This window comes from Myodes glareolus, chromosome 5 (assembly GCF_982192425.1).
Source record: "Myodes glareolus chromosome 5, mMyoGla1.1, whole genome shotgun sequence".
Taxonomy (NCBI): domain Eukaryota; kingdom Metazoa; phylum Chordata; class Mammalia; order Rodentia; family Cricetidae; genus Myodes; species Myodes glareolus.
This window is the reverse complement of record NC_142030.1, coordinates 18,209,926-18,234,153: the sequence shown is the minus strand read 5'-3', so window position 1 is coordinate 18,234,153 and position 24,228 is coordinate 18,209,926. Positions and strand designations below refer to the sequence as shown.

The 24,228-nt window shown below is 40.0% G+C and overlaps 1 protein-coding gene across 6 annotated transcripts in view; it reads left to right on the top strand.

Annotated features, from left to right (window-relative positions):
- Window positions 1-24,228, top strand: part of Sdccag8 (SHH signaling and ciliogenesis regulator SDCCAG8) — a 197,375-nt gene that overhangs the window by 51,146 nt on the left and 122,001 nt on the right. For all 6 annotated transcript variants that reach the window (XR_007232499.3, XR_007232498.3, XR_007232497.3 and 3 more), the window contains exons 11-12: window positions 232-366; window positions 3,950-4,066. Coding sequence is in view for 2 of the 6 variants with exons in the window: in XM_048436432.3 (XP_048292389.3) it covers window positions 232-366; window positions 3,950-4,066 (252 nt within the window). In the remaining 4 variants the exon portion in view is untranslated. The remainder of the gene's footprint in view (window positions 1-231; window positions 367-3,949; window positions 4,067-24,228) is intronic.

Here is a 24,228-nt window from a genome sequence, read left to right as displayed (position 1 = left end):
AGGGTTTCAACCAGCCTTTGGACTTTATCATCTTACACCTTTCCCAATAAGTTAGAGTGCAGGAGTGAAGGAGGCGTTTGAGGTGGTGAGGTGAGCTGAGGAAGTAGAGAGGTGGGCGTATCCAGGCCACAGAGAAATAACAGAGCCCAGAAGCTTTGCGGACACTGAGCTATTGAAATGACTTTTTAATACTTTTCAATTAGCATGGCTGTATTTTTTGTTTCCTCACAGATATTGATCCTATCTCAGAATATTGCCAAGCTGGAGGCCCAGGTGGAAACGGTGACTAGGGAGAAGGTTTCGGCTGTCAGCCAACTGGAGGACGTTCAGAGCCGGCTTGCTTCTCAAGAAGCAGATGTCTCAAAGGTCTGAGCAAGGCCTGGTTTATTAATTGCTTAAGTACATATTTTCTTTGAAAATGCTTTATTTAGATGTATTTAGTGTGTTTGTGTGCGTGCGTGTGTGCGTGTAGGTACACACATGCCATGGCCATGATACTCCTGTAGAAGTCAGAGCCAGTTTTCTCTCCACTGTGGGATCTTCCTCTCGTTCAGATACTGTCTGAGTCATCTCGTCCACTCTGAAACCATTTTCCTTAATATCCACAGCTCCTGGTGTGGTCAGGAAAAAGTTTGGAATAGAAAAGTTTTGTTATTTAATAAGGGTCAACTTTGTGAGTCTATCAACAAACATTAGCACAAGCATCCCCTCCATGGTACTGAAAATTCAAGGATAATTTATACCAAATAATTGGCAAAGACAGACTTGCGAATGGAAGTTATATTGCCTTAATTGTGGACTCCTTAACAAAGCTCGCTTTTCTGCGTTAGGTAACTAGGAGTGGTTGTTTTTCTGCAGATAGTGCGAGGCTGGTCTTCCCAATAACTATTTAAGACATCGTGAAAGGGGTGTCTGATATAAAAATTGCTTCCTCTCATTTCTTTTTCAGATCTACTTCTAAAACCAAGAGTTTAGATTAAACTTAGTTAAACCTTAGATTTAGCATAAATTCTTATTTTGTTAATGCTTAAGTTATATATTAAAATACTGCAGCATTATACTTCCAATGAAGTATAATGGTTTTAAATGACTTAAGAATGCTAGTTTATCTGGGTTTCATGTAAATCACTTGTCTAGTAAGAAACCAAATATTGGCGTACATAATTATATACATGAAATCAACTCCTTCTCTACCACTAAATTCACAGATAATCTTATAACCTTATAACATATTCTTAAGTTTTGATACATTTTATTTCATTGTTACTTTATAATTAATCAGAAATATTTTAGCTTATACATTAATTTGTACATATACAACTTACAATAAGAGCTATTTCTCTTTTCATGGTCTAATTCTCCAATTTCTAAAAGTCATGCTTGCTGACGAAGGAATTTAAGAAGCTCCTGCTTGCTAGCAGACCTTCTGTGTCTGTCTGGAGACCGGGGTGGAGGTGGGGTCTGTGGAGGAATGGGCATTGGAATGGGTTTGCTGGTGAAACCCGTGGCACTGGTTTGTGGGTCATTGCAGGAGACACCTTTGATGAAGCATCGTGAGGTAACGGATGAACTCTGGGCCCTACAGCTGTACACAAGGACTCAAACACCAGAGAGTGATGTATTAGACTAAATGAGTTTGAAATAGTTTCCAAGCCTGAGATGGTTCTGGCTCAGTATAATGCCTTGACTCATCTTAGAAGTTCAGGTGTGTGGATGAATAAAGTAAACAGTGAGGACTCAGAAAGTGAGAGGTAAAATTGAAGAATCAAATGAGCCTTAGAAGATTAGACTCAGACATTTGTCATGCAGCACACTTAGATAAACATCATTGCTATCACAGTGGAGGGACTGATTTTCTGATGTTAGAAATTTTCTGAGTTTTTCCGCTTGACTAGTCGACCTACTTAAGCCAAACGGTTTGGAATGGGGGAGAAATTTTAATGTAACTCTTCAATTTTATGTAGTATTTTCAGTTTAGAATTTTTTCATTTTCATTTTTTTTTTCAGGAGTGGGTGTTGAGACAGGGTTTCTCTGTGTAACAGCCCTGGTTGTCGCGGAACACACTCTGTAGGTCCAGGCTGACCTCAAACTCACAGAGATATGCCTGCTTCTGCCTCCAAGTGCAGGGATTAAAGGCGTGCGCCACCACCACTGAGCTGGGACCTCAGTTTATAATTTTTTGAATGGAAGAGTCAATTTTCATGCACTAAAGATTGATTGTGTGTGTGTGTATGTGTGTGTGGTGTGCACACGCTTACATGAGTGTCCATGTGTGTCATTCTTTCCTGTTCCTGTTGTTTCTAAAGAGCTTTTTATTTGAGCAAAGGAAGACATATAGATTTCATTCTTTGCTATATTTTAATTTCAAAAATGATGAAGCTAATTTCTGAAGCTTCTAAAACCATCATTTTTGAAGAAATGTCAAATTGAAAATTTACAGGCAAGAATTAGATGCCATATGACCATAAAGACTGCATTTGAATATCAGAAAGGGCTGTAATCTAACCCAGCTTTCTGTGGGTTCTCAGTTTCAGCAAAGGCTCGACACTCCTTCAGCTTTACTGATAATTCTGTTTCTCAAGTATGTTTCTCTGTGTGCAGTGACCTGGATTAGAGGGAAAAAAAAAACCAATTGCATACATAATGTTTCACAACATTTTAAAGGTGTTGTATGTATTAATTATCTAATAATATATCATAGTTACTTCATTTGAATGTGTGTTTTCCTCTTATATACAGTTATAATTGTAGAGTGTGCTTAAAGCCAATATATGGCTTTTACTGGAAGTTACTCTATAGTGTTTAAGTCGTATTGTGTACTATGACAGTAAGATTGATGCTATTTGTAATGTTAACAGTAAATTCTGCTGCTGTACATCTCAACATCAGTAATATAGTTTATCAGCAAGGAAAAATCCTTTTAAGTTTCCTTAAAAGCTCAACAGATGAAGTCTTTAAAGAAATATTTTGTAGCCAGGTCGTGGCGCACGATTTTAATTCCAGCACTCAGGAGGCAGAAGCAGGTGGATCTCTGAGTTCAAGGCCTGCCTGGTTTATAGAGTAAGTTCCAGGACAGTCATTGATACACAGAGAAACCCTGTCTGTGAAGAAAACAAATAAAAATATTTTATATTATAGAGAGAATGTTTGACTATATGTGTAAATAGTAACATAGTTTAATTGTTTTAATTACCAATATTAGTATAATTTTAGATGTTAGTGTCTTTTGTTCATAATATTTATTTAAGACTTTTTGGGCTTTTATTCATTTGTTCATTTTTGTTCTTTGAGACTGGACTTCTCAGGAACTCCCTTTGTAGACCAGACTGGCCTCAAGCTCACAGAGATTTGCCTGCTTCTGCCTCCTAAGTGCTGGGATTAAAAGCACGCACTATCACTGCTTGGCTATTTAAAACTACTTTATATGAAAGAATCCTGAAAATTTACTTCAATTTCTTAATTATGCATTTCATTATTTTATTGTTTTTGATCACAAGGGTGTGTTGGTGTGTGCAAGTGTGTGTTTGTGTGTGTGTGTGTGTGCGTGTGTGCGTGTGCACTCACGTGTGCACTCACGTGTGCACGTGCATGCTCCTGTGTGTCCACACTGTGCTATGGCACTCAGGGAAGTCCGAAGACAACTTGAAGGAAAAAGAGTAGGTTCTGTCCTTCTCATGGGACCCTGGGTTGAACTCAGGAACTCAAGCAGGTGGCAAGCATCATTACCTGCTGGCCCATCTCACTGGCTTAACCTTTCATTGTCATAATTTGGAATGTTAAACTCAGTAATTCCTTGTATTGCCTTCAAATCTTACACTATATTTAATACTCTTAGAAAAGTCTTGCTGTACTTTATCTGTGTGTCCTCTAGGGGGCACCAAAAGATCTATTTGTCGGCATTGCTCTGCCGATTCCAGAGGCTATTGATCTGTTTTTATGCTCTAACAGGTGTGTGGAGAAATGCGTTTTCAGTTGAATAAAACGAAAATGGAGAAGGATGAGGCAGAGAAGGAGCACAGAGAATACAAAGCAAAATCTCAAAGGGATCTTGAAATTAAAGATGAGGTAAGGAAAGACACAAGCACAGCTATTCTATCAGTGACACGTTTTCCAGAGTTGGTGTGGCTTTATCCCTTAGCTATTTGTTTCTCTTGTATTGTTTCTAGCTAATGTAAGTACCCAGTTTAGACTATTAAAAGAATTTCATTTATAGTTGCCTGACATGAAGTGGTGAGAATACAACTGCTTGCATATGAAATTCCAATTTGACAGTTCATAAATATACATTTGGATATGTATCTATTACTTAGAAAAGTTTAAAAAATGTTCTAATGCACAGTTTGAACCTAAAATATACGTACATAAAGTTCTTCAAAGATGCCAACTTGCATCCAATTTTAAATGAAAAACTTTAAAATTTGTAAGATGAGATGAGTTGATATGTAAATATGTCAATCAAATTGATTGCTGGCAGAATGGAACCAGTTTTAACTAAGATAGCCATGAATACGTTTGCTCAGGAAGCCTAAATACAGTGGAATTAGAAATGTTAGGGAAAATGCTACTTGCTTCAATTTCAGTCTGAACAGATGTTTTATGTTAGAACTCTGTTGAGAGTGTGTAGATACTCCAATTTTAATTGACTCCGGGGAAGGCTTTTAAAGAGAAAGTTATGGCAGATTGACTTTTGATGTTCTATTTTTATGTTACATTATAGGCCATTGAAGGTTTGCATTCCTTATAGCCAAGAAAAGCAGATTGTGTATTCTATTAAAATAATAAGACTGAGGTATCAGTATCAATAATTTAGAGATATCCTTACAATTTAGAAGTAAGTTGCTCCAGATAATTTTGCAACATATTTCTAATGAAGGCTTTCTATCATATTTTCAACATATTTTCCCTTTTAGCCCATCAGCTGTTGATGACAAATGACATAAAGGCAATTGGGGAAAGGATTAAATAAGAAAGTGCTAATGAAGTTTGCTGCAAAAAAAAAAAAATTCAAATCCTGGCTGAAACCCTTAGTGCTAAAATGAAGCCCAGACAACCAGAATAAAAGTAGTTTTGATTTCACTATATGCAGACTTTGGAGATCTTAATACTAGCCTGTTCAGGCTTCATTTCATCCAGCTGGGGGCGTGCCTGATAGTGGGATGGAAGTTCTTCCTACCAAGGCATGAAAGCCTGGGACTACTGAAACAACGGAGCACTTTCCTCTTTTTGATGCCCGCAGGTTTTTAGAGCTATATTGGCACACCCTGTAACATATTAAATATCTTTTGAGTTATTATACAGCACTCTAGAAGTATATTTTCAACTAATAGAACACAGAAGCAAAGAGTTTGGGAATGATTTAAATTTATATTGTTCTGTTTTAGTGATAAAAAACAAATATGGTAAGCTAACAAGGAGAGGACCATTGGGAAATGATAGCTGAGTTTAAAAGCATCTCCAGTGTCTGTCTTCAGCACACTGTCATCTTCCTAAAGGCTGAAGTTGCAGGGAACGGTTTTCCTTTGCCACTCTTTCCGGATGTCTGAAATATTGTTTCCCAATGTTTTTAGTGATGCGGTGTAGACAGAGATGCGCCTTTGGTGGGGGCGGTACAGTGGTTAAGGGGTAAGCCTGTGGAGGGTCAGGGGACTTTGCCTGCTTCCGTGTTTCCTGGGACAGACTGAGGAGATCGTGTAGGTACTCTTTGTAACTGTTCTGCACTGAACAGACAGTTTCAGAAAGTCGTAGCTTCTTATTCCCTGGATGATTTGGAGCAGCAAAGAACCAATTGTTCTTTGGTCTTTCAGCCATGACCTGACCTTCTGTCTGTAAGACCGAAGAGCTATTTAGCTTGGCCACCATCTGCACCCAGGAGAGAAATTTACATTTAGCTTTGAAAAGCTGGCCATGGCAAACATTTATCTGAAATACCTACAATGATATAAAGCATATTCAGTTTTCAAGCCTTACATATCATAGTCATCAGAACCAGAGGCCTGTGTTTTGGTTTGCAAACAGGTGTTCCCCATAATGTAGTCATTTTATTCATATTTTAGCTAATCTGGCCACTTGATGGGTTTTGAAAGTAGGTGGGAAACTGTGAGATCGGAATGTGGTAAGAACAAGAGCCTCTTTGATGTATACAAAACAGGGCAAATGGTTGACCACCAAAATGATTTTCCTCGTGACCTGAGCCTTGACTCTGGCATAATTAGAAAGAGAGGTTAGAGGAGGGACAATGGCCGTCTCTTCCGCCCACTTTCTTCTTTTCTTTTTATATTGTGTCAGGACCCATGGGTGAATTACCCTTCCCATCAGCTCCTTTGTATTGCTCCAGCTTAGAGAGCGCTGCGGGTCTCAGGGGTGCTTCTGCATAGAAACGCGTTCTGCAAAGAAAGGCGTTTGGTGTGGAGATTGGGAAGTTTTTGCCTTGATTTTTGGTTTGTTTGTTTGTTGGTTGGTTTTTTTGGTAAATATCAGGAACACACACATACACACACACCCCATCATGGGACTTTAAAGGCACTTGAAACAGAGAATATTATAAACAACTTATGTACTTCTAGTACTTACTCACTATTGTGTCAATTCTGTTCCGGCCAGCCTAGAATTTCTCTCTAAGCTTCACCTCCACTGTCATACATTTTCCATCTTATCTTTTTCAAATTCCTCTTTCTCCTTGCCTTCCTCTACCTCTTCTCCTTTTGCAGAAAATTTTAAAACAGATATCAAACATTTTATTTATTATTTTATCTACAAATACTTTATATTCATGAAGGAAACTTTCATATTATATTATCACACTGAGCAATATTAACAATGATTAGTAGCAAGTGACACCCAGACAATGTTCACATTTCTTTATCTCAAAAATGTTTCACAGTTGGCTTATTCCAAAATGCAAGGCAGGTATTGTCTATTCAAATGCTCAGGTACTATCCTCATTTAAAGGAGGTGAAAGGAACTCTAAGTTAAAAAAAAATCAACTTTCTTTATTGTCTATTAAATTTCCTATGGAAGGCTGTGTGTGTGTTCTATATTCCTGAAACATCTTTTTGCCCTCTACAGAGCTATACCTTCATCCCCTGCCACACTATTGGAGCATGTGGCTACCATGTGGCATTGCTTTTCACTGCATTCAAGAAGGGGGCCAGAGACTCTGAAATGCAGACTACAACATTTCCGAGCCTTGTGTTTAACCTGTCATTGCTGGGTTAGCTGATTGGAAATGAGGGGTACATCTTGGGAATTGTCAACTTTCAAGTATATAGTGGAGTCTCAAAGATGTGCCTTTCCAGCCTCTAGCCTTCGTCAGGCCAGTGCAAGTCAAGGTACAGGACCTTTTGTTCAGAAAAGAGAAGCAGGATGTTAAAGGAAGCCTTTCGTTTCTTTATTTTTTCTTTAGTCTCTTGCACTCCTTCTTTTCTTCCTCCTCTGCTTCCTGCTCCCCATCATAGTATTTTAAATTTGTTATTTAATTTGGAACTATATGTAGCACAAGGATTAACGTACTGGACGTATATCCTCATAGGTGCCCTATAACTGAGGGTGCATATGTGATCGTGTGTGTGTGTGTGTGTGTGTGTGTGTGTGTGTGTGTGTGTGTGTGTGTTTCTTCACGTGTATACACATTCATGTGGAAGCTAGAGTATAACCTCAGCTGTCAGCCTTGGGAATGCCATCACCTCCTTTCAGACAGGGTCTTTCTTTGGTCTGATGTTTACCAGTTATGCTAATTGGTTCTCCAGCAAGCTCTGGGGATCATCCTGTCGCTGTTCCACTAGTAGGGGGATTACAGATGCCCCGCTCCAATGTCTTCCTCTCGGTCCCATATAGAACTCCAGTAGAAAGAGGTGAGTCAAGCCTCAGAATGGAGGGAAAACTATTGCCCAGTCACCCCAGCTTGTCTCCAGGCCATTGTTGCTGAGGCTGCCGTAGAGGTGGGGAGATGACCCAAAGAAACCAGAGCAGTTGTGGAAGCTGTTTATTCGATGATCTATAGATGATAGCTTAAGAGAATGTTCTGAAAAGTGGGCCACCTTTTCAGACTGTGTGGTGAAGGGAAGCCCTCAACAAAACATTTCATTGGCTTTAGTTTTATGACTTACTCTTGTGTTGAAGAGTTGGTGAAGCAATTGTATATGGACTACCAAAGGTTGGTGGGCATGTGCTGGAACTACAGAGCCATTCTTCAAGAGGAGGCTGTAAAGCCTGGAGCCCATTTAACAAACAAGAAATTTTTGTTGGTATTGAAGATATAGAAGAATAGAATCTGAGAGAATACTTTGAAAAGTATGGGATATTGAAGCCATCCAAGTTCTAGAAGTCAGGCAGAGTGGGGAACAAAGTTGATGAAATTGTTCAGAAATGCCAACTGCCAATGTGCATAATTGTGAAGTGAAAGAGGCCATTTCATCTTTTCTTAAAAAAATGCAGTCCACTGATCACAGAGTGGTCAGGGAGGTGGATCTGACAACTCTATGGAGGAAATGAGACATGGGAGAGGTAATTTTGGTTTTGGTAGAACCTTTGGTAGAAGAGGAGGCTATGGTGGCAGAGGTAGTTATGTAGGTTGATACAGTGCATTTTAGAGGTGATGGTGGCAGCTATGGTTAGTGGTCCTGGTTATAGTAATAGAGGAGACTATGGTAATGGTGAACCAGGATATGGAAACCAAGGTGGTGGATACAGTAGTGGAGGAGGAAGATATGGTTGATATTATGATGAGCGAGGAAATTCTGGTAGAGGTAGCTATGGTAGTGAGAAGTACAATGGTTTCAAAAATTATGTTGGGCAACAGCAATCAAAATATGGATCCATGAAGGAGGGCAGTTTTGGTGGAGGACACTCAGGTCGTCCCTATGGTGATAATGACTGTGAACCTGGTAGCAGAAGCTTCAGTGAACAGCAGGAAAGGGTTCCAGTTCTTAGAGAAAGAACGGTAAGTGTAGCTGGAGGCCACTCATTCATTTCCTGGCCGCCCAAACCTAAAATAATCACACAGAAAGTATATTATTATAATGCCATTTGGCCTATTAGCTCACGCTTCTTATTGGCTAGCTCTTATATCTTAAATTAACCCATTTCTATTAATCTGTGTATCGCCATGTGGTTGTGACCTACTGGTAAGGTTCTGTCCAGCATCTGGTGTCTGTCTCCTGCAGCGGCTACATGGCTTCTCTCTGACTCTGCCTGCTCTCTCTGTACATCTCTGAATTTTCCACCTGGCTTTACTCTGTTAAGCCATTGGCCAAAAGCAGCTTCTTTATTAACCAATGGCAATAAAACATATTAATAGCATACAGAGGGGAATCTCACATCAGGTAAGTTGTCAGGGAAGCAGTAGGTTACTCTGAGATGGTTATCCCAAAAGCTTTGGAGGAATGTGAAAATCAGCCACAGAAGCAACAGTGGTCCTTGGTCAGACACATCATCCCAGCTCAAACAGGAAACCCTTCTGTTCGGGACTGTTGTAGACCTGCGGCTGTTTATTCATGCAGGCAGTGTCAATTGGATGTATTCATTCCTGAGGTCTTTATCTGCTGTAGCTTTGTCTTTTTTTCTTTCTACTTTTCCTTGTTACATCAAGTATATTGCCTTGCAAATTGCTATAGTGGCACCAGAAATAAAAAATTAAGTTTTAAACTTCAAAACAAACAAATGATCACCATGGTTGGTATTTTTCTGGGTTCTGGGTATCAAATTCAAGTCCTCATCGTGCTTGGCAAGTACTTTCCTCACTGACCCATCTCCCCCAAACATCCCTTTTTTTTTTCTTCCAGGCACTGTGTCCCATCAGGTAGTGTGGGAGTCAGTCTCCTGTATTCTAAAGGGGACAGGTAGATGTCCCAAAGAGAATATAGCCTCCCCCCTGAGGATCTATATTTGTTCCTGATCCAGGACCAAAAGGATTTACACTGAAGCTTAGAGCATGGATGGTCCTGACATGTACATGTGTAGATACATATCCAACAGCCAGCATTCACATCTAGACTCCTGCTAGGAGCAAGGACAACTTTAGACCACAAGCTTCCCTCACTTACGGGAATCCCAGCAGTAGTTAGGCTGGCACAAGGCAGAAACTGGAGAAAACACCTCTCTGAGCACTGTTCCAGGGTTGCAGTGACAACAGAAAGGACAAAAAGATGAACTGATGTTCCGTTGGTCCATCAGACTATGGCAAACTACGAATCCCCAAATAGAAGTCACTAAAAATTGTGGAACATTGATTGTGAGGTCGTAAGTTATAAATACCAGGCCCTTCTTTGTACTTTTGGTTTTGTGAGACAAGGTCTCACCTTGTAGCCAAGGCTAGGCTGGAACTTAGCATATTATGTCGTCCAGACTGTTCTCAACTCAGAATCTCACCTAGCTGCAAGGACTTCTTAAACAGCACCGTGAGACTGTGTTGAGAGTGTGCCGTGCACTGCCACACCTTGCAGTAATGGTGCAGGGCCCGTGTCCACCTGATGCCTCTGCTCCCTGTATCAGTCAGCCAACTGAGACTTCTCCTAGGCCTGCACACTGCCTGTTTTTACACGTGACATTTTATGAAAACACAGGAACATTACCCACATGTTGCTCTTCTTCCCTGGTAAAGAGCAGAACTGAGTGGGACTCGGTGTTAAGACCCTTTGCTGCTCCTAAAAAGGACCTGTGTTAATTTCCCAGCACCCACATGGCAGCTCACAACCTCCTGTAACTCCAGCTCCTGGGTGTCCAACACCCCGGCCTCTGCTGGAACTTACAGTCACATACATACACACCCACCTACATACACATAGTTAAAAATAGTAAAACTCTTTTTGGAAAAAAAAAGCTGAGAATGTGTAGCAGAGACTTTTAAGCCCACAAAACCCAAATATTTTCGTTATTATCTAAGCTTTTATAGGAAGAATTTGCTTGCTCTCCTCTGGGGTGGGGGTTCTTTTCCTTTACTTTATAGGACGAGTTGGCTAGCCCTCCAGGCTGGGAGTTCTTTTCCATTACTAGAATGCCTTACTGGCGAACATCAGCCTTGACTTATAACTTGCAAGTTTTAGAATATTGCACAGAGCAGTGTGTATGCTTTATCTCTGCTCTCTCGGTCCTCTGGTAGCATTGCCTGGTGAGTGCATGGCTGGCTGTGTCCACATCTTATTAGTGAGTCACGACTTAATAATGGCATGTGGCATAGATGACAGTACAATAACACAGCATCATTGTTTCTTTACAGTTTAATTTATAGGTTAGTGTACAATTTATTTTTCAGAAATAAAAAGGCAGATGTATCTCTTCTTAGCGGTACTGCATATGGTAGAACTTTAGAGTGCTACTCACCACTGAGTAGGAAATATTTAATGTTACAAGTACCTTCATAGAGTAATCAAGGCAAATACTTAAGAGTATGGTCACATACACAAAATCATCAGAAAATTCTTCTTGGAAAAATTAGAACAAAAAAATTAAAAAGGCTTTAAAAATTGCTCACCTCTGTTTGACTATGAGTCGGCACTTTAGAACTGAACCGGTGTGCGGAGTGTGTCAACACAGGAATTACTCTTCAAGATTAGTCCATCAGATGGCAGGGGGAAATCTGTCTGTCTGTCTGGTGAAGCTTTGCAAAGAGACCAGGGGAACATGGCAGCTCCTAAAAGTCACGCCTAGTTAAGACCCGAGAAATACCAATGTTAGAGGAAGGTTGGAGAACTAACTGTACCTTATTGTGTAGGAAAACCCGAAACCCTGCATTAGGATCTTGTGAGTTAGGACTGATTCTTTCTGAGGATCTAATCTTGATGTTTAACATAGAAATTCAGGACCACAGCAGTTTGATTACAGCGACTGGCAGCGCAGCTTTCCTGACAGTAAGGAGATTGAAATAGACTGTTATAGCGGGCCATGGACTGAGCTTCCTGAAGTCGTTTCCTTTTTTCTAGTAAGAGTGTAATATACCTGGAGACCTAGATTCTCAGCCTCTGGAATCCACTGTCTGATTCTGGGAACATCCTAGCAATAGACCATCATATCTGTTGGGAGTGGGTAGCAGCAGGGTTAGTCTTTTCTACTTGTAACTTTAGCACCTACAGATTAGAATAAATCTCATGCAGCTCAGATCTCTCTGAAGCTGTATGCGCTCTGCAGCATCCTGAGTTAATGGGTGAAGTCTGAGAGCTAGACTTCAGAGACTCAGCTACCACCTGCCATCGCATTCCCTCCACACAGTGCCTGGGACGGGGCCACATGGGCATGGCTCTGGCACGTGCAGTCACGCGGTCCTGGTGATGACAGCGCTGCGTGCCTGTCTTCTTAGACATTGCCATCCCTTCTCCCATGTCATACGGCAGCTCCTGGGGGCATGGCTTACCCAGACCAGCGTACTAGACGCTAGGGGGAAATTACTGCAGGCCCAGATCCTGCCCTTGGGGAGTTTATATTCTAGCCGAGGAGGCAGAGTACACATTTGAACATGCCGTAAGAATACTTGCAAAGCAGCATATCGACAAGTGCAAATTAATGTAGTGTGAACTTCACGCTGGCTGCAACCCACGAGGGAGAATCTGGTTCCACGTGTGCAATGTAATAAAGCTTCCCTAAGTATGCCCTCAAGCGTTGTTCAGCATACTTAGAGAAATTTGTGCTCCTATCACAGCCTAACTGAGATTTCTGAGAAAATTCTTCAGCCTAGCGTCTGTCTAATAAAGCACCATCTTTTGTTCTTATCCTGGGTGATGCTCCAGTGGAAAATAGAATTCATTGGATTATGTAGAGAATTTAACATATCTCTACTTAATAAAGGTTTCGATTTATTGAGCTTATTTTTCTAAAGCACTGTGCCAAATAAGCTTTTCGTTTGAGTCAGCATTGTGTTGGTAAAATCACAAAATTAGCCATAAATGAGTCTGTGCTTCCGCTTTGTCTTCACAGAGAAGCAACTCCAAGTCAGTGTGGGGGAGGGACCAAGGCCTTGGGTCTGCAGCACACCTGTGTGCTAGTGCGTTCCCAGTTGTTTTGGGTGGCAGGATATGTATGCCTCAGATCAAAACATAGAAACATACATTTACATTTATATGATTGGGTTTCACTTGTAATTTAACTTTCCAGAAAAGGTGGTCATTCTGTTTACCCTAGTTATTTTTAAAGGATTAAATGATAAATAGGAATAGTATTTGGTATCAATCGAAAGTATTGCTCTCAGACTGTCTTAATAGGTCAAAGCATAAACAGAAAACAAGACCATTGAGAAGTAATTCACCTTGTGAAGTATTTGTTAATGAACCTTTTCTTTGGATGGAAATTTAAGACTGTAAACTGAATTCTGTATACTTATTTTCAGTCTTGACTCACCAGGCTAGCCTGCTGGGCTTTCGCAGTATCTACTCACCTGGCAAGCCTGCAAGTCTGGTTGCTATCAGGTGGCAGCAGTTAGTTGAATGTGTCCCTGCAGGCCAGCAAGCTGACAGTCATTAGACATAGGAAAGCTACCCCGTGCCTTAATGGTTCAGAAATATTAGCACCAATATCCAGCATGAGTGTTACTGATTAATACCTGTGTATGCAATTAAAACAGTATTTACTATACAAACACAGGCACATTGGCAGAATCCATGGCTCTATCATACAATGGAGTAAATTGGTTTTTTGTTTGTTTGTTTTACCTTCTGCTTCTTATTCATATCCAGCTATGATATTGTGTTGTAAGCACAGCCTAGGTATGATCTTGTTTTCTGTTTTTTTCAGTTACCATGTCTTAAGCATTTTTGTTGTTTCTTATTTTTTTACACTATTCTCCTTAATATAGCCATTTAGCTTCATTTTTAAAGGAAGATGGTAGGTTAGATCTTGAAGGAAACAAAACCTTAACAGATTAAGAACCCCATTGCCTTAGACTTCACTTGCTGCCCTAATCTAACAGCCATATGTTTTGTGCATTGTGTTGGCCTATAATGAATTTCTGTCAAAAGGGAGAGGGTAAGGTAGGCATGCAAATATATTTCTTATGTCAGTAACAGCAAATGGCAAATGGACCTTGGGATTCGGAAGAGGGGATGATGGTATCCTTGCAAGGTGGCCAGGATGTTGCTTAGCACAGATGGAAGACAAAGGCATTTGGCTAGAAGGACCAACATGGCAACTTGAACAAAGGAGTGAAAAAGGAGACACAGTCAAAGTAAATCTGTCTCCTGACTCCTAGCATTGTTTAACATATCCCCAGTGCAGTCTTACAGCCGTCGGCCTGTGGAGCTGGGCATCTGCACCGTGCCGATCTCAAGTTAACCGTCTGCTTACACTGAGCACCCTGGATCAAGTGCTGGTAGAGTGTTATACTGTGGAAGTATTCATAGTCACTTTGAATTTCTTTTGTATGATCTCCTGCCACACCACATTTTAAAATGGTATTGGGAAGGAACCCAGGCCTCCAGGCATGCTAGACAAGTGCTCTGCCAGTGAACTGTGTCAACTAGCCTCTCCCTTTCTTAAAGACTGCTTCTCACCGCATCACTTGGGTTGTTCTTGAGCTCCTAAACTTAAAACATCCTCCTACTTTGGCCTCCAGAGTAACACAGACTACAGGCAGGCATCTTTTACCATGTCTACCAGAAAATTTAAGATCTCTAACATTCCAATTAGTTTCCTAGAAGAATTAATGTTTGGGTTGTCTTGATACATGGAGAATTATCAATGACTTACAATGAAGGATGAAGCATAGATTATGCATGCGTTAACCGTCTATCATGAATCTAAAGGCAATATTTTTTTTTCTGGTGCTGGCTGTTGAAGCCTCATGCAGTTACCATACTACTGAGCCACATGGTTGCCTCAAAACTTCTGGCTTTGGCAAAGGGCAGACATCTCAGTGATGCAGGAATTTTTTTCCCCATGTAAATTGTGAAGCCTGGATAAGTAAACCAAAATTTTCTCTCTAGTTCTAAATTTCTATATTTACAGAACATATTCTCTCAAATATCAGTTCACATTTTCAGTTATTCACTCTCATAAAAGTGACACTTCTGTTGAGATTATAAGGTTGAAATTCTAGTCTCAGCAACTTTAAATCAGATTCTTTCTATTGTGATTAATAAGGAAAGAAATGCCTAGCCTTTCAAACAGTTGAATTTAATTACAAAGCAGCTATCATTTAATTCTCCAAAAGGATTAAACCCCAACATTAATTAAGGCTACTATTAAGCACCAGTGGACTGTAAAGGTGGAACTTGGGGATCTGGCAGCTTCCAAAAAACAGGAAATTCAACCTCCCCAGCCAGAGTTTCCCCGGGTGTGAGCTCATGATAAAGGGGATCTATCTGCGGGCTCCTGCTGGAGAAGCACATTTGGTACAGCTGGTGATCATCTTTAAAATGTATCCACAGGACGAAGTATGGCTGTTCCGGAAACAGGTGACCTAGAATATAAGCATGTTAAGTATGTTTTTAAGGAGGAAAATGAAAACAAAATATTTTTTAGGTCCTCAGAATATTTTCCTCACCTTTATAGGTTTTACCCCAATTTAGGGCTATCAGAGGTATGTACTGATTTAAGCCATGGGGGGTTTATAGGACAAGAGTCAGAAATACCTCATCCTAAAGGGATACTCTACTATGTCCATCACCTCTCCTTGACTATAAGCAGCATCTGAAATAATCAGCTTATAAAGACCAAGAGTTTTGCTTGTCTTATATTTTTTGAGATGTCAGTCCGCTACTCGTTGGCCCTCTTCTTGTATAGGTTTGCAGCAAGGCCATGCATGTGGTGTAGGAGTGTGTGGCAGAGCAGAACAGTCCACCTCGTGTCAGGAAGGGGAAGACACTGAGGTCTCACGGCCCTTGCAGGGTCATGTCCCACGGCCTGAAGATCTCCCATTGGGTCCCCACCCATTACCATTCAGGTAATGCTATGGTGGGGACCATGTCTGCGACACGTAGTACTTTGACATCATGACAGTGGCACACTACTGACTAGAGCCAGCATCTTTTTACAGCTACAGTTGAAAGTCTATGTGTGGTTATGTCTTCCAGTGTGTCTCAGTAATCTGTAACCAAGAAGTGAGACTTAATGATATTTTTTCCCTTGGGCAAACTCTGAAGTTTAAAGTGTTATGTGCTGAAGTTAACATCCCTTAGACTTACCTCAGCAGCCAAGAGAGTAAACAGCATAGTGGAAAAGAGAAGAAAGTGGGAGAGAAGAGATGGGAAAGGTTTGAGCAGAAAGCCTTCTACCAGTGTTGCAGGAAGAACTGTGCTTTGGCCGTTATTTGCACTCCCTCCCGTGACTAGACGGGATAACCATGACCAAAATCCATCAGTATAACACATTAATCTTTTCAGAGGAAGACCACAGTAATGGTTTATTGGTTTTAGTTTTGGAAGCAACTTTTATCATTAGCGTTTTTTATTTCATTGACCACATATAAACAATTGAACAAAAATCTCAAATACTAAAGAAAAATGACTAGAAGAATTCCCAAAGTCTGAAAGAGTAAAAACTTAGCCCAGCCCACATTTGATAGACGACTGGGCTACAAATGAGCTGTGAGAAATTCTTATTTCTAGGTGTGTACTAATGTAATATTATTAAGGAGTATATGTCACAAGCAAGCCGAAGGAACTCCATGAAAAACAGACTGTCTTTACTGCTCTCCCAACTCTTTTTTTTCTGTTTTCCCTTATTTGTTTTGAGACAGAGCCCTGCTATGTAGCCGGGGCTGGCCTAGAACGTTATGATTCTTCCTAAGAGCTGGGATTACAGGTATATGCTGTATTCCTGGTCATATATTATATTAGGAATATGTAAAGAATACTTAAAATTTAATGCTATAAGGTCAGGCTGCTTTAAACCTTGAGGAACGATTTGCATAGAATTTCTTTAGAGAAAATGACCAAATGGTAAAAGTTTTATGAAAAACAATCACCATCAACTGTCAGGAGAATGCAAATCAAGCTAACATGAAGTACCACATCATGTCTAATAAGGATAGTTCTAATTTAAAAGACAGTAATGGACTGGTGGGGTCGCTCAGTGGTCAGAAACACTTGCCATGTGAGCCTGAGGGCCTGAGTCCATGCCTGGAACCATGGTGGAAGGAAAGAACAGACTCCCGAACCTTATCCTCTGGCCTCCATGTGTGTAATCTGGCACATGTACATCTTCATGGCAGTGTATCAATCATACATGTGCATGCAATTGAAGGAGACTTAAAAGAAATCCCACACTAGCTCAGAATTGAGAATAATATAGGGTTATTTATTTTGGATTAGACTCACAGATCACAATCCTCTGCTGGCACAGGGAACAGCAACCAAATTCCACATCCGGAAAAAAAGGCCGGACACGTGCTTTACACGGGCATAAATAACAGAAGAGACCATGCTCAAGTGGGCTGGTATCTTAAAGGCTATTGGCTGAAGGAGCAGAATGTGCTCCCACAGCACACAATAATTAAATGAGACAATAGTAGCAAGGATGTGCAGAAATCAGAACCGTCATATTTGAAGGTTTGTAAAGTGGTTCAGCTGCTTTGGAAACAAGTCTGGCAGCTGTTTGAAATGTTCAACATAGAATTCTCATATGATGCCTAGTATATGCCCAAGAGAAATGAAAAGATGCCTATATACAAACGTGCACCTGAATGTCCATAGTCAAGTCCTAGTACCCGAATTTGGTGACAGCTAAGCATCTATTGACAAATGGATACATGAAATATGTATAACTGTCTACCTGTGGCATTAAGAAATGAAACACTGAGTCAGTCATGGCAGTATACCAGCATTCCAGATACAGAGGCAGGCAGATCTCTGATTTCAGAGCCAATCTGGTCTAGATAGCAAGTTATATTGGCTAGCCAGGGCCACATAGTAAGATCCAGTCTCTAAAAAATGACATTTGCATCATGGCTTAACCTTAAAGATATTATGCCAAATGAATAATAACAGTCATGAGAAATAGCAGTTGTATAATCCCATTTCTATGCAGTATCCAGATGGTCAAACATATATAGACAGAAATCGTAGTGATTGCTCAGGACGAAAGGCAAAGCGAGTGAGTGACTGATAATGTATGTTGGGTTTCTTTGGACAAGATGACGTGTTTGAATTGTATTGTAGGGATGGATGCCTAACTGCATACACTAAGAGAAATTTGCTTATATACTTTAAGTGGGCAGATTCTGAACGCTGTATTAAGTTATTTTGGAAAACCGTTCACCATAAATGTCATAGGTTAGCCTAGTGTAGAAGGAGAATGAGTGGGTAGTGAAGGCCAACTCACAAGTTACTAGACAAAGGTTCATTTAACTACTGTCTAGATGGCAAAAAGAGGTGCAACCGCGGGGCAGAAGACCAACCCAGAGCAGAGAGCCTTTTGTGAGAACTGGCTGTGACTTACTTCAAGTGAGGCTCTGTATTACTCTTTCTTTTCCTGCCATAGTTATCTGTTGGTTGAAGGGATGCGTGGGTGGCAGCATGAATGAGCTAAAGAATGACCTTTGTATAGCCACCCACAGTTCTTTGTCCTGTAAAAGACTAAAGGAATTTTACATGATTGTTTGCTTAAAACACTGACCATTTTGATCCACTCATTCTCACATGTGTATAAAGGAAGCAAATGGCGGCTCTTCTGCCTTGCTTCATTTTGTTTGAGAAAAGGTCTCCCTGTGCTCAGGGCCCCAGTGGGCAGTGGGCAGTTGTCAGCTCCGGACAGACGTCTGCCGTACATGCTCCTCCTCTTTCCCTCTCTCTTCTGTTTCATCGACTTCTCCTCTCATTTGGTTTTCACTCACAAGTCTACTCTCTCACAGTACCTTGTTTCCTTCCTTCCTTCCTTGTACCATAAATTTTGCTGGCATTTATTTTAAAGATATCTGTCTCTCCCACTGGAACGTACATGAGGGCGGAGGCCCTTGCAGGTCACCATAACTACTATATTCCTGTACCCCAGGCCTGGCATACAGACTTGGGTAGAGGGTTAGATGAAGGATGGGGCGAAGTATTCAGGCCCCCAGAACAGTCTGCCTGATGTGGAATTCTTATTTTACTATGTGCTACCTGGTGAGGCTCTTCAAGTCTCCCTAAAATGAGAATACATACAACTCCTGCTCTCCACAGTTGTGTAAAATTAGAGGCAATCTCTGTTGACCCACACAGGTAAATGCATGCAAACAATTGCTCAAGAAATATTAATAATATATTGTGTTTACTAAGTTAGCTTTTTGTTCATATTGTCTGCCGTCTTCTCTGTCCTATGTTCCATTTTTTCATTCTTTTCTAGAGTCCTAGTGATGAGACTACAATGTCAATTGACCAGCAGATGAAATGGGTTATCATCTGTTAGTCCAGCGTTCAGAGCGAGTTATCGTTTGGATTGTATGTTTACCACACTTTTTAGTGTAAGATCTTGTTAAAGAAAATTACAGAAAATTATCCGGAATGGCACATATCTACTGCCCTGGAATTGGGCGTAAGTTATATTTGTTCTCTCTCAGGACTTGCTCATTTTTGTTTGGGCATTGTTCTGTCAGCCTCTGAGATACAGTTTTTGACATCATAACAAACTAGACCTCCCAGGTTGATATCACATGCAAATTTTCATCAGCATTCCAGTGGTGTCCTCCTCAAAGGTTTGGGCAGCGTGGCAAGGAGAGCAGCAGGGCAGAGTCCTATGGCCAATGGCTGAGGCCTCTAACATCTTCATCTGGCTTTTTTGTCTATATGATTTTAACTGATGTTTAAAAACAAAACCATGTGTATTTTTGCATTTAAGAATCAGACCACTTGCTTTCAACATAATTAAGTCAAGAAATTCTCATTTTTTCTCAGTTTACCTTTTAAAAATGTTTTGTTGGGTTAAAGGAATAGATTTCACTGTGTGTGTGTGTGTGTGTGTGTGTGTGTGTGTGTGCGCGTGCGCACGCGCGTGCACGCGCTATACTTTAGCACTGTTTACCAACCCCTACTGCCCTTCTATATCCTCCCCTCTTCATTTTGTTGCTCTTCCTCTCTCCCAAATAGTTTGTTTCCCTTTTGCTTTTATGATCTATATGTTCTAGTAGCCTCCCTTGTTCCCTTATTCCTTTTAAAAACGGTCTCTTCATTTCCTCTCATAGTCTGTCTTTTTTGTGTGTTTCTTTCCATCCATCTATCTACCTATTGTCTAAGCAATCTTCTATATATACATGCATGCATGCATGTGTGTGCGCACACACACAGACAGACTTACTTCTGTATATGGGAGGAAAGAAGGAAATTTTTTCCTTTGATTCTGCATTATTGTCATTTGATGATCTTCAGTTTTGTTGATTTTCTTAAAAATGACATAATTTTATTTTTCTTTGCAAGTAAATAAAAGCCCATTATATATGTGTTTCTCATACAATTTGTCTGTTGGTAGACATCTATTGACTACTGTGAATAGATCTATAAATGTACAAATATCTCTGTGTAATACCAGCATGAAATCATTTGATGACTTAGGGTATACCCAGGAATGATGATAGCTGGATCACTTGAGGAATGTCTGAATTGCTTTCCATAATGGCTACGTGAGCATATATGTGTTCTCTTGCACGCATCCTCACCAGCACCTGTTGCCATGTTTTCATGATGAGAGCCATTCTAACTGTGATGGACTGGAATTCCAAAGCAGATTTATTTTCATTTGATGGCTAAATATGTTGAACATGTTTTCAGATGTCTATTGGTCATCTGTACTTCTGTCTTTTTACTTCATTGGCCCATTTATTGATTAGGTAATTTGAGGGGTTGCTTTATCTTTAAGGTTCTTTATAAATTCTAGATATCAATCTTCTGCCAGGCATATAATTGGCAAGGGTTTTCTCCCATTCTAAAGTCTGCCTCTTCACTCAGCTGATGCTTTCCTTTGCTGTTTAGAAATTTCAATTTTATACAATGCCCTTGTAAATTCTTGGGTTTTTTTTTTTTGTGCTGTTAGAGTCCTTTAGAGAATGTCTCTTCCTGTTTGTTAAAATCTACCACCTGTGGTTTTTTTTCTAGCAATTTCAGAATTTCACACTTTACATCATGCTCTTTTGTCTATTTTGAACTCTTTATACTGTGTGAGATATGTGGATCTAGTTTCATTAATTTACAGATTGATATCCAATTTTCCCAGCACCATTTGTTAACGAGATCCCAACACAGACTTAACAGAAATCACATGAATGTCTCAACCAATGAAAGAAATATTTTTTAACAGAGTTCGATATGTGTTCATTGTTAAAATCCTGAAGAAACTAGGTGTAGAAAAAAGATACTTCAACATAATAAAGACTATGCATAACAAATGTATAAGCCTACATTATTCTAAATGAAGAAAAACTGAGAGCATTTCTTCTATAATGATGAATACAGCAAGAATGCCCACTCTGTCCTCTCCTCAATGTAATATTCAAAGTCTTAGCTAGAGAGATAGAAGAGACAAGCAGAGGGGATAAAAGCAGGAAAGGAAGAAGTCCAAACATCCTTATTTGTAGGTAACATGGTCTTATCTACAGACCATCAGAAAATTTTAGACATGCTAAATACTTTAAGCATAGTAGCAATATTCAAAAATCAGTAGCATTTTTATGCCAGTATAAACTTGCCAAGAAAGAAACCAGTAGAAAAAAATTTCATTCTTATTCACAGTGTGAATACACTTACATATACACACATACATATATGTCTATTTTTATGTATAAAGTATTTATATATATACTATATATGTATGTATGTGTATATGTATGTGAATAAGAATAAATAAGTGAAAGACATCTACAATAAAAATATTTTACAAAGCTTAAGCAGTTGAAGAAAACACTAGAGAATGGAAAAAGCTCTCATCCTCAAGTATTGGCAGGCACTGCCTCGGCAATTAAGCGAACCTATTGCTCTTCCAGAGAACCTGGGTTCAATCCCTAATACCCATACATTGGGAGGCTCACAACCACCTGTAACTGCAACTCCAGAAGATCTCATGTCTCTGGTCTGTATGTGCGCCCAAATATGTATGACATACACTCACATAGACACACATACACATGATTGAAAATAAATTAATTTTAGAAAGATTGGCAGAATTAATATTTTGAAGATTACTGTATTACCTAAATTGAATTGCAGATTCAACTAAATTCTCACTAGAATTCCACATTTTTAGAGAAGTATTAATAAAAAGAAATTCTGAAATTCACATAGTAGACCATAAAGACCCGAAATAACTAAAACAGCCCGAGCAGAAAGAACAGCGCTGGAGGAGCGCAGTCTCAGACTCTGCTACAGAACCGTAGGGACAAGCCCACAGGGACTGACAAACATAAAATGTATACATAAGGAAAAATGGTCTCCGCATTTTTTTTTTCTTTTTCTACTCATTCAGTATACTCAGGTACCATTGATCTCAGAAATAAATTATGCTGGTGGCAAACAATGCAGAAATTGGGCATAGATGCCTAAAGAAAGTGCCTTCCTAAGTATGAGTTGTGGGACTGGAGGGCTGCTTCAGCTACTGAGAAGTACTGCTTTTACAGAAGACCTCAGCCTGGTTCCCAGCACCCACGTCGAACACCTCACAGCTCCTGCAACTTCAGCATCGAATGTCTGGTGCCTTCTCTGGCCCCACAGGCACCTGTACTCGCCTGCACATATCCAAACACTTACATGTAATTTTTAAAATATGTATTGTTCTAGAACTGGGAAGATATAAATATGTCTTGAGAATTTCCCAGGGGAGGAAGAAAGTAGAAGTGGACTTGTCTGAAATTCAACTTTTTTTGTAGATAGTATATTCCTACATGGGCTAAAGTGGAAATTTGTACTAGATGAGGTTAGTCCGTGGGAGGCCTTTTCATTCTGTTTAGCTTTCCTTCATGAAAAGCACTCTCCCTGATCCCTACCTCAGTCTCTCTGAACTACACCTATTTTATTTTTATTATTAGTATGAAATAAAGGAAGCAGTGTTGGTATTCTAGCTTAGTAATGTAAATGAGAGTGGCTTCTATCCACGAGAAGCCACATAGATCATTCCCAGAGTAAACTGGACACAGTTCTTCCTGTGTGCTTTGCTGAACCCAGAGGAGCTGCACTCAGAAAACTTATTAATAAGAACATCTATTTTCACATTTGGGGCTGCTGGATAAAATTAGCTAGAAAAAAAATGGGTTACTTTTTTTTCAGTTAAAACCAAGTACAGTAAATTCATAAGTTCTCCAAATGGAATTTTACAGAAATATTTTTATAACCCACAGCTAAAGTCAATTTTTCTAAAAACTCCCCATAAGGTGAGATCACGTACACCGTGTCTCAGTACAGAAGGATTTTTTTTCTCCAATCATTTGTGTCTCTATAAATAAGCTGTTTGTTGTTAAAAATTTGCTATTTCCTCGTCACGTAAGAACATCTCATTAGTTTTGATGAAAATCTTCCAACAAAATAAGATGAATTTGCCCAGTTTCCCAGTGAAGGAAGGCCCATGGTGTTCAGGATGCAGCCGAATACATCCAGGAGGTAAGCTGCACACAGGTCTGTTGCTGAGGTGGTCAGGGCATTTGAGTCCTTCCAGAGGCGTTCAGGCAGCAGCTGTGGGTTTGTTTGCTTCCGTGTGACTCAAGCCATGTCTCCTCATCTGCTCTCTTCAGACTGTTGTTCCCGTAACCTGGGCACCCAACAACAAAAGCAACTTGGGGAGGGGTGACATTGTTATAGTGAGGGGGCACACTCCCTGTCTGTGCTGTTATGTCACCCAGACTACAGGGGGAGTTTTCTGTTTGTCCTGGATGTAGTCGATTAGAGGACAAGCTAAAACATTGTTTTCTATAAAACAAACCATCTAAGAGATCTCGAGTGGGTAAACCGATGAAGGCTTTGTTGTTTGGGGAGAATTGTTTTATTTTGTCCCCAACTTTCACTAAATAGTGAATGTGATACAATTTAAGCCTGAGAAAATGTATTTATGATGAAGGTGTAATGTACAGTGCCTGACAAAGGATGTTTGAAAGCTAAAGAAGTCAGAGTATTAAGCTAAGAAAAGAAACAGAAGAAAAAGTTCTTGTTGAGAAACAAATGATGTGGTTTTTGTTAATTTTAAAAATTAATTGTTGCCTGTCGAAGCTTGCTTATGTCTGTGACTAGTTAGCATTCTGACTTGGCATCATTCCACATTTGTAGGAAAACACCTAAGAGCAGAGTTGGGAGCCTGAGTTTCTGTCCAGGAGAATGGAGTTGACTGTGTGGGTTCTGAGCTGAGGGGGATGGGATGGGTCC